General features: G+C 42.1%; 2 protein-coding genes across 2 annotated transcripts in view; both read right to left on the bottom strand.

Annotated features, from left to right (window-relative positions):
• HHLA1 (HHLA1 neighbor of OC90) overlaps nt 1-5,700 on the bottom strand; it is an 18,236-nt gene extending 12,536 nt beyond the window's left edge. The window contains exons 1-4 of the mRNA XM_014882121.2: nt 5,689-5,700; nt 4,013-4,129; nt 1,215-1,323; nt 276-335 (exon numbers count right to left, since the gene is read on the bottom strand). Coding sequence (XP_014737607.2) covers nt 276-335; nt 1,215-1,323; nt 4,013-4,129; nt 5,689-5,700 — 298 coding nt within the window. The remainder of the gene's footprint in view (nt 1-275; nt 336-1,214; nt 1,324-4,012; nt 4,130-5,688) is intronic.
• Nucleotides 5,701-9,730: 4,030 nt separating this feature from the next.
• Nucleotides 9,731-10,316, bottom strand: part of KCNQ3 (potassium voltage-gated channel subfamily Q member 3) — a 193,119-nt gene continuing 192,533 nt past the window's right edge. The window contains exon 17 of the mRNA XM_088179406.1: nt 9,731-10,108. The gene's annotated coding sequence lies outside the window, so the exon portion shown is untranslated. The remainder of the gene's footprint in view (nt 10,109-10,316) is intronic.

Raw genomic sequence — 10,316 nt, forward strand, 5'->3', positions numbered from 1 at the left:
CCCCAGGGCTGAAAGCAGTGCTTATCCACAGCATAGAAGAAAGAAAACAAAAGGGAATCAAGAGCTGGGAAGGAGAGAAAGGAAAACGAGAAGAGTAGATTTTGGGAAGGACAGTTGTTAACCTGGCCAGGGACTGGATTGGGTGGGGTGGTCTTAGAGCAGGGGTGGTTTGGGGCTGACAGACTCTGAAGGAGCAGGACCCATCTGCTGCCACCCCCATGCCCAGCACAGCACCTCCCACTGCCATTGGCACCCGACTCTGGGGCTCCTCTTACCTGCAGTAGCCAGCACTGCCACTTGCTTCTCTTTCTTACTTTCCTTTCTTATGCACGAAGCTGAAAAGTGAAGAAAGAGACTGAGAAACAGTTTTCCCTGTTGAGTTTGCACCTCAACAATCAAAATAAAAATATAATACTAATTATTTGTAGAGATCTTCACTAGGCTTGCACACAGAATTTGCTGCGAGGTACAGAGTAAAATAAGGCCAAATCCAAACAATTCTTCCCTTCTCTGTGCATGTTTGCTATTCAGAGCAGTCATGCAATTGACTCCTCAAGAGCTGTGTTGCAGGAGGAATTGGCTGAAACTGGGTTCAGGGGATTGGACTGGGTTTCTGGGATTTGCTCAGTGACCAGCTGAGGTGTACAGCAGAAAATGAGAGATTGCAGGACAATTTGAAGATATGTGTTTGAGATTTAGGTTTCCTACCCCACCAGAGGAGAGCTGGGTGCCTCCTAAGAGTAATCCAAAATACTCTCCAAGGGAGTCAGTGCCAGAAAATGCCAATCTGCCATGTTCCTATGAAGCTTCAGCTTCTCAGCCCATCCGAGTTCCCCTTTATATGTGTTTATAAAGGAGAAATGCCCCATAGACAGTGTATAATCCAGGGCTTATAAATTATGATGCAGTTTTAATCAGCTGTATTAACAACCCTCAATCAGTAAACTTGGATTGACAATCCAGGTGGTAGGAGCTCTTCTAACCCTTCTCTCTCTTTCCTTATAAACTTTTCTGATTCCAGATTCTTGGCATGGGATCCAGGAATAGGCATCACCTGGTCAGCTCTGCTGAATGTCACCAGCCCCGGAGCTCCAGCCTTGCCTGCACAGGTGGAAGAACCAAGCCTGCCACAGGTGTGGGAATGGGGCTATGGGAGCAGCTGGGAAAGAGGCACCTGGGTTATTCCCTGGGGAGCTCCAGACCATTGTCCTTACCTGTGCTGAAAACCAGAAAGAGACATAGAAATCCCAGGCTCATCTTCACTGCCACATGCCAGCAGAACCCCTGCATTATGGATGCAGACTTCCAGCAGGCTTGGCTGGTCTAGGAGAGAGAAATGCTCCTTTGGTGGTGGTAAAATTTTTAGCATTGAGAGATTTTGTCCAGCCCTTGTCCCAGACTGATCTGACCACAGAAGAAATATCAGATTTCTGTGATGCAGAGAAAGATTGGTGTTGGAAATGATAAAGGAACAGAGATCTTATAATCAGTATTTCCTCTGTGCCTCTCGAGTTTTGAGTCCTACCTACTTGGATTTTCCAGGGTCTTGGTAAGGTTCTCAACACAACCCTCTTCTCCTACAGGATGAGTTGTGCCTAGAAGGCACCTGACACATCAAGTGCCTAAAACCTTTCTGTTGAAACAAGATAAAATTTGCTTATGTAAACCAGAAATGTTAACTGAGGTTCTCTTCCACAGAAATGTTGCTTTTCTGATCATTCCTGATCTTGTATTTCTGTAGCTACTGTCACCAGGTTGTGTCCTGCCTTTCCTACCTGCTTGGTAAGGATGGACAGTGCTCTGCCTTTCAGACCATGAGCTGCTTTCCAGGTTTTAAAAATTTAATAAGGCATGGTTAGGAAGGAGGAAAAAAAAAAAAAGGTTTATTTTCACGTTTCCCATTTTTGCAATATCAGAACATGTCAAATAACTCTGCAGTTGTCAGAAAATGAGGGATGATATGAAAATCGGCAAAAAAAAAAAAAGTCCAAAATTTTTAATATCCTCCTGGAGCAGCTAATCTCACAAGTATGCAGCAAATCATTACCTTGAAGATAATACTGTTTGGTTAGAAAACTACTATCATTATATTTAAAATATTTATCATATTGAAGTCACTAGAGAATTAATACATTCAAGAAATGTCTTATTTGTATTTAGTGACTCTAAAGAGATTCTTCCCTGGGATGGTGAAACAATACTAAATATTTCTGTGTTGGAAATGTCTGTGTTTCCCGGCCTGATGAGTGAAAAGTGTGCAAGTGCCAGCTCTGCTAATTCCAGCAAAGCTCTGAGAGCTTTCAAGCACTTCATCCCACCTATTCAGTCCATCTGCCCAATCCTTTTTACTCAGTCCTAAGCCTGGACTCATCCACAGTTTCTGCACAGCATGTGCAGAAGAGAAGAACTGAGGCAGAAAGTGTTGGCCAAATCTCATTCCCAGACTTCATACTCCATCACCTTTCTGTGGCATAATTATGCATGGACAGAGTCCAGTATCCCACGGAGAAGTCTAGCACCAAAAATCCTAAACCTGGCTTTTCTTGCAACAGTATTTGGGATCTGGCAAACTGCTAGACTACAGACCACCAATATGTTCTGTCATGAAAATCAGGGGACCTGACTCCCTGGCAAGGCTATCCTGTCTTCCACTCTTGGTGTTATGAAGCTCCTGAGACTTGCAACAGCTTTTTTTTATGGATCTGTGGACTCTGTAATTAGGGGAGACCAGTGTGATAGCTCAAGTCTGCTCGCAGGCTGATGTGATGGAAGCAGTGGAGGTGTAGTCTGCATGGAGATAAGTATAAAACCAATCCAAATCTCTAGATTCTGATCATTTTTTGTCATCCTTGGTTTGGTTCAATGAAATAGAGAGTAGTTAGTGTGAGATATTCCTCAGTGGAGCTGCGTATGAGGAACTGATGCTTTGCAGAGCTGAAGGGAGGTGGCTGTTGGGGAAAGCAGGTTTTGGGAGGTGGAGAGTTGGGTGATCATGTAAAGGGAGGTTTGGAGCTACATGTGATTTGGAGCAGGGGTCTGTGGTGACTGGTGCATCTAGATCATCAAGTCTCCTATTAAAGGAGAACTATTGGGTTGTGTCTTTGAGGTGAGAAGTGGGGTGATTTTCTGCTTTTTTAATAGAACTTTATGAATTTTGATTGTACTATGAGAAGTGTCACCTTAACTGCAAAATCTTCATTTTGATGAGTTGTGCTTTGATGGTTCAGGGTTTATGTCACGTTCCCCATGACCTGTTCCATGCACTCAGGAGTGACCAGGCTGCACAGCCAGTGCTGTCCCTGTGCACCCCCACCCAAGGGACATCAGCAGGAAACACAGACAGCAGAAGAGCTGCCACTGAGCTGTGCCTGAGGTGCAGGGCTGGTCAGCTGGAGGGTCTCTGCAGCCCTGACTGGTGAAAGACCCCAAACCTCTGCCCTTCACAAGGATTTTGGCTGCACAGTGGGTGAAAGACCCAGACCTAAGAGGTGGGAGAGGAGGGCATGCCCTGCCCCATGTTCAATCTGTCCCTACAGATCAATAGCCAGTGTTCATCCACTGTGAGGAAACTTGATTTCCAGGACCTGCTGTGAGGAATGTGGGCTCTCCTGGGTCACCAGTGAATCACACTAACACTGGAACCCTTGGTGAGAGCGTTTCACAGACTGATGTGAAAGCACAACTGTTTTACAAAGGTTCCTATGTAAAAGGGTAGATAGCAGATAATTTCCTATCAGAGATCTAACTTAGTAGTGATTTATTTAAACTGGCCAGTGTTATTCATGGCAGCAGGACAGGGGAAAATCACTTGACAGAGGACTTGGTGTAGCAAGAAAGAGCAGAGTCTAGAGAGATCACATTCCTAAAAGACAGAGAAGAGGCAAGAGGACTGACACACGAAGGGATCATTATTTTAGGAAAGAGAGAAAAGCTGTAAAAGTACAAACAAAGTAGAGCAAGATAAATTGGAAGCATTCCCCACACACTGGGTGGGTGAAGCTTTCTTGCTCACCTGAATTGTCAGTTCTCTGCTGTCCTCCCCACTGAGCTGCTCCTCTGTGCTAATCAACACACAATTTTCTCCACACACAGTGCTGATTTCCAGCAGGAATTCAGAGAAGACATTAACCTGGCCATATCACACTACAGATTCAAACAAGCAAAACATCTAATGATTAGAACAACAGGCAAAGAAAGTCTGGAAGGGTGGATCACAGTGAGACAAATCCTATTCTACTTCTAGCAAAGAAATATTGAGTATTGTGGTATAAAATGATGGAAAATCCTCCATTCATGAGAGTGCTTGTTTTGCCTGAATGCCAGATTTAGCACTGGTGTGTCCCCTTACCAGCGCAAAATGCTAAAAAAGAAATTGCAGATAATTCTTAATACTAGGGATATCACTCCAAAATGGACTACCCTTGCTCCTTATTTGATAGAGATTTTGATTTAAATTTGAAGCATTAGCTTTTAGCTGCTTCCCAAAATCTTCTTCCAGCATTAACTCTCTGAAATTTATTCTATCTAACTAAATTTCAAAACCACGTGTGACAACTATTCCTAGAACTGTTCCCTGAAATATCTTATCTCTCAGCAATGTGAATATTAGTGATGTTAACTCTTGCAATACACGTCACATTTGCGTACTCTGGTTATTTAATATCCAGTTTTTATTTATCAGGGACAAGTCTTTATTACTTTGCAACTGCATCTCTCTTGAAGAGACTCCACTGTGATGACTGAAATACATGTCCAGATTGCAAATATGAAACCCTCTTTGTCCTGCAGATCAAAATCACCATTTCCATTCCAGGCTATGCTGAGATTCACAGGCACTGAAGGCTCAGGTGCCTCACAGCCCCGAGCAGGCAGACAAATCCCATAAACTGACTCAGAGAACGTTTTTCTTCCAAACATTCATCTGATAAAGGCTGAGGGTCAAGCTTTTGGTTACAAATTCTCCTTCACCTCTGCTGGATATAACAATCCTCCTCTGTTCATTTTAAGTTGAATAAGGTTAGTAGAATCTATTTTATAAATAACTGTTGATCTAGAGTTCCCTGAACTGCTGAATTGGAGATTTTAATCCAGTTCAAATTACTTTCATACACGCATGAAAACCTCTTATTAAATCCTTCTCTATTACTCTGGGTTAACAGCAATCTTAAACCAATGTGTTTATTAGCTATATTTTAGTAGAACTCCTTTTAATGTGACAGGTAACCATGAAGTTTGAATTGTTTTCATTTTTCTTGTACAAACGTAGTGCACTCCAATATCAAGCAGTTTCCTGACGTCTTCACGCTTAACAGAGCGGAATAGAAATTAAGAGAACAAAGAAATAAAAGAGGAAAGTCCTTGAGTAAGAATTTCCTTACCTTCATTCAGTTGCAACATCCAAAGGTCATGTCTCATTTTAAGCACACCATCATCCACCAAGTCTAAAGAAACATTTCAAGTTAATTTTGAAAATATGCCCATGTTATAACTGCATGCTTCATTGCATGCAATTACTTTTTAAGTTCAGATTTATTTATGTGAGAATGCAATAAAATGCAATAAATATAAATTGAATAAAAAAGAATTTCATTTGCTACATTTCCACTGAGCACTAATAGCACAGCTGAAATGGTTTCCTCCAAGTACAAGCAAAACCACCAAGATCTGGAATAGTTAATATCAACTTACCTGATTTTTCATGACAAAAAGTATTATCTTCAGAGCTTATATAAAACTGAAAGTTATTGCCAGGTCTTAATAAACACTTTGTGAAAAACTTTGAGTAGACAGGCTTGATAATCTTTCCTTAAAATCCTGTGAAAATTGTTATCCTAATCCCTGAAGGACTGACTAGAGGTAACACAATCGTAAGCACACAAAGTGCCTGTTGAGTCCCGCATGGAAAGGCTCTGGGGCAGGTCAGGTGGAGACTGGAAGCTCCTTTTGGCAGTAGAAATGAATTGTGGAGGATTTTTTTTCCCTTTTAAAGGAACAGCTCTGCTCACTGCAATTAGACCGATGCCACCTCTGATGGTGAGAAGTAGGCAAGGGTGAGCCCCTCTGGTACAGCTTTAGCCATCCTTCAGTTCAAACAAGGGACGTTGTCAAGAGGGCAGAGATCACACCTGAAGTCTGTCTTAAGTGTGGAACCTCAAAAGGAGTAAAATGTCAATTAAAACAGGAAAAAATGCCTGGAGTCGTGGTTAAGTGGTGAGGAAGGAAGAGAGGTCTGGTCAGAGCAATGGCATAAGGCAATTTCAGTGATGCTGAGTGATGTTTAGTAGTATCCAAGGGAAGATCACTGTTAGAAACAGTCAGCAAAATTCTGCTCCCATTTACTCCAGTGGGTTGGAAATAATTCCTCTGAAATCAGAGAGTTTAGATGCAGCATGGTTAAAAGCCAATGATCATCCATTCAGTAATTTTATAACAATCCACTGAACATTTCCACTTGTGAAATCACTCAGAACGTTGTAGCAATTCATAAAAGAAATCTAAGTGGATTTACAGTTGGTTTATGAATCAAAGAGTTCTTTAGTGACCATTCTCTGTGTGTGGTTGAGCTGTGTGTCTGTCTGTCTAACAATCCTGCCTTCAGCAAGAACTTCAGATGCTGCAAGGCAACTGCAGCCACATTTAACAGAGCTGTAGCTGGTCAATAGGATGCCCACACATCTGTGCACAAACATGCACAATTTTTCCTTGTTTTCATTCACTCTGTCTCTCACAAAAAACATTATGTGGTGAGGTGTAACTACATCTAATATTATTTAATTCTATACTGTTTTGAAAAAAGGAAAATTTCTGAGACTCCTGACTGAATGCTGCAGCTGGAGGAATATGGAAGCACCTTTTCTTTGACAAGACTTACTTTTGCTGATTTTATTACCAGTTGCTCAATATCACATCAAGAAGGCTGGGATGAAAGTCCTCTCTGTAACAGCCGACAAAAACAGGTATAGCCAGGAAAATGTGTGTGCTGGGATCAGTTCCAGCCGTTTGATGTCTGCCTATGAGGATAATTAGACTTTCAGCAGGTTTTGCCTCATGCTGTGTTTTACCCTGGGACTCTGTAATTTTAACTTTCCTCAGCTGCTGAGCAATACTCAGGTGACCCGGGAGGGGGTTTTTGTTCAGCCCCAACTTTGACTCTTGGGGACAATGCAGTGTTCTCACTCAGAACATCCCTCTGAGCAAGTAGCTTTCTCAGGAGTATAGTCTTTACATGCCTCCTTTTTCCAGCATCCCTTTGTGTGGCAGCACTGTGTCCATAACTAGCTTCCCAAAATCCAGAGCAGGAAAAGAAGACATTTTTATTGTCTCTTAGTAACACTGTATTCATATAAACACATATCAACACAATTCATATAAATTGCCTAGTAAATGCATCCATTTCCTGAGGTTTGCACAGGGTAAGGCCCTGCTAATACAATTTAAATAAACACAAATTCAAGGGAATGCCTGTGATTTATCTGTAAGACACAGAGTGGTGTAACATTCTGGTGAGGAGGCAGAAAATGAAGTCTGGCTGTTGTAGCTCTGTCTCTCTGAGGGCTGAGAGCACAGGGTGAAAGCAATGCACTGCTTCTTCCTTCTGCTTTAGGCCTTTAGGTGTGATTGAAAGCACACATTTCTCTATAGGAATTGCAATATGTGTAAGTGACTGCAGGAGCTCCAGCCATGCATTCCTGTGACCTCAGCCAGTGGCACAAAGCAGCTTCCCCTGCCAGCTGCTCTGTCCTGCTGTGACCAGATGTGTCAGGGTCTGTCCTGCTGTGACAGTGGCCTCAGGTATGACCACCCTGCACCTGGCAGGGCTAGGAGCCATCTCTGCCCCAAAAGATGAGCCCTGGCACCTGGAGCACTGTAGTAAAAGTGTACTAAAAGTACCTCACAAACCCATCTGATTCACCTGATTTGTGTGAAAACACAAATCCAGCTGTGCCTCTCTCTCACCAGATGCAGATGTGCAGAGAGAAGGAAATTCTGTTTTTAGAGTGCAAAGAAGCAAACTTAACCCAAGTTTACTCCAGAGCACTGAAGTTTTATTTTCAGTTACGCTTCATTTTACTGTGGCAAATTATTTCATGAAAGCATCTTTGAGTGGTTGTTTAAGAAATTTCGTTTAGAAAAGTATCAATTAAGTAAATTTCATTTATTCTGAAAAAACCTGATTGCACTTCTACACTTCTCTGCTAGTCCTCTACCATTACAATTTTACAAGATATTTATTAAGAAATGTATTAGCTCTATAAAGCTTTATTTTCAGATTTTAACAATATCCTTCTATTTATTTTTTGAACAAGTTTTATCAAGGACAAGTCTTTGTCAATCTTTTTTCAGAAGAATAACATTTCATCTCCCAAAAGAAAAATTATATAGAGAAATAGAGATTTATTACATTTGGAAAAGACCTCTAAGATCATTGAGTCCAACCATTAACCCAGCACTGCCAAGTCTACCCCTAAACCACATCCCCAAGTGCCACATCTACATATTTTTTATATACCTCTAGGGATGATGATTCCCTGGACACTTCCTGGAAAACCTGTTCCAGTGCTTGGCAACCCTTCCATTGAATAAATTTTCCTAATATCCAATCTAAACCTCCCCTGGCACAACTTGAGGCCATTTCCTCTTTTCCTGTCACTTGTTACGTGGAAGAAGAGACTGACCCCCACCTGGCTACAGCCTCCTGTCAGGAGTTGTACAGAGTGATAAGGTCTCCCCGGATTCTCCTTTCCTCCAGGCTGAACAGCCCCAGCTCCCTCAGCTGCTCCTCACCAGATTTGTGCTCCAGACCCTTCCCCAGCTCCATTGCCCTTCTCTGGACACTCTCCAGCCCCTCAATGCCTTTCCTGCTGTGAGGGCCCCAAAACTGGGCACAGGATTTGAGGTGTGACCTCCCCAGTGCTGAGTACAGAGACACAATCACTGCCCTGGCCCCACTGGCCACACTATTGCTGATCCAGGCCAGGTGCCCTTGGCCTTTTTGGCCACCTGGGCACACCTGGGCTCTCATGTTCAGCTGCTCTCCACCAGCACCCCAGGGCATTTCCCACCGGGAGCTTTCCAGTCACTCAGCCCCCAGCCTGGGGCACTGCAGGGAGTTGTTTTGACTCAAGTGCAGAACCAAGCACTTTGCTTTGCAGAATCCCAAATATATAGTTATATATATAAACAGGTATTTATTCCCATTCATAGAATTACTTTCCCATTTCAAAACATGTATTTAGAATTGAAAATAGTTTCTGGCCTTTATATAATATTCTCTTTAATTTTTCGTATCAACGTTTGGCTTAGATTGGTACTATCACCACAAAACTTCCTGAACAGAGTGTGCATTAAACTCTACAAACTCTTTCCCATAAGAATGTTTCATGTATTTACTAGTTTAAAGTAGGGAACACTTTCTTTTGAAGTGTCTGATATTGTGAAACTTTTTTTTTCTAATTCAAGTATTCTTGAGGAGTAAAAGGAGAGAAAGTAAAAAAAAAGGAGCCATGAAGATAATGAAAATGTGTAGTGGAGAGATATAGAGTCTTAGTGGTATTCTTATCTGTGTGGGAGTTACATCACATGAGGCTTTTACACAGTACTATGCACTGCTCCTTGGAGGTTTCCAAAGATGTTAGTTTGTGATCAAGCACTTGGCATTTTTAAACATAGATCCTCATAAAGCCTTGATTAGATACCAAGAAATTTCAGCAGTCCAGAACTTAGAAAAATATTTAATTACTTATCCAATGATTTTATTTCTGATAAGATATATGTCAGAGATGTAACTGATCCCATCAAAAACATTCATAGTACATATGACACCTTTTTTCAAGATTTCTGGTCTGTATTCTACTGTCCATCTGGACCTGACACAAAGGAGTAGGAGAAAAGCTGTGGTCTGTGCCAAACCCACTGGGCTGCCAGCCATTATCTTAGAGGGCAATTTCTTTAAATAATGTCCAGCTCTCTTGCTGCTCTCTGCCATGGAACTTGGCTTTCCTGATTCCACCCCTTCTCTGTAGTCCAAGAGGATGCTGTGTCCCAGGAGGATGCTCTGTGTTAATCAAGCAACCATTTTACCCTGGCATGTCTTAGAAATCAAAGCATCCTGAAAAGAAACAAAAGGATACACTGAGAAAATTCCATTCCTGACACGGTTGCTTGAGCCATACTGGACTCAGTTTTTACCTTTTCTAAACTGCTGACCCTAAATCTTATTCTGCTTAGGTGGGGGACAATTGTATAGGATTCCTGAAGTCCCATAGAGAGGTAAGCACAGGCTGCACCCCTGGATATAAGCAGGGCTTTGCCTGAGA

This window comes from Sturnus vulgaris, chromosome 1 (genome assembly GCF_052056855.1).
Source record: "Sturnus vulgaris isolate bStuVul1 chromosome 1, bStuVul1.hap1, whole genome shotgun sequence".
NCBI classification, from domain to species: Eukaryota; Metazoa; Chordata; class Aves; order Passeriformes; family Sturnidae; genus Sturnus; species Sturnus vulgaris.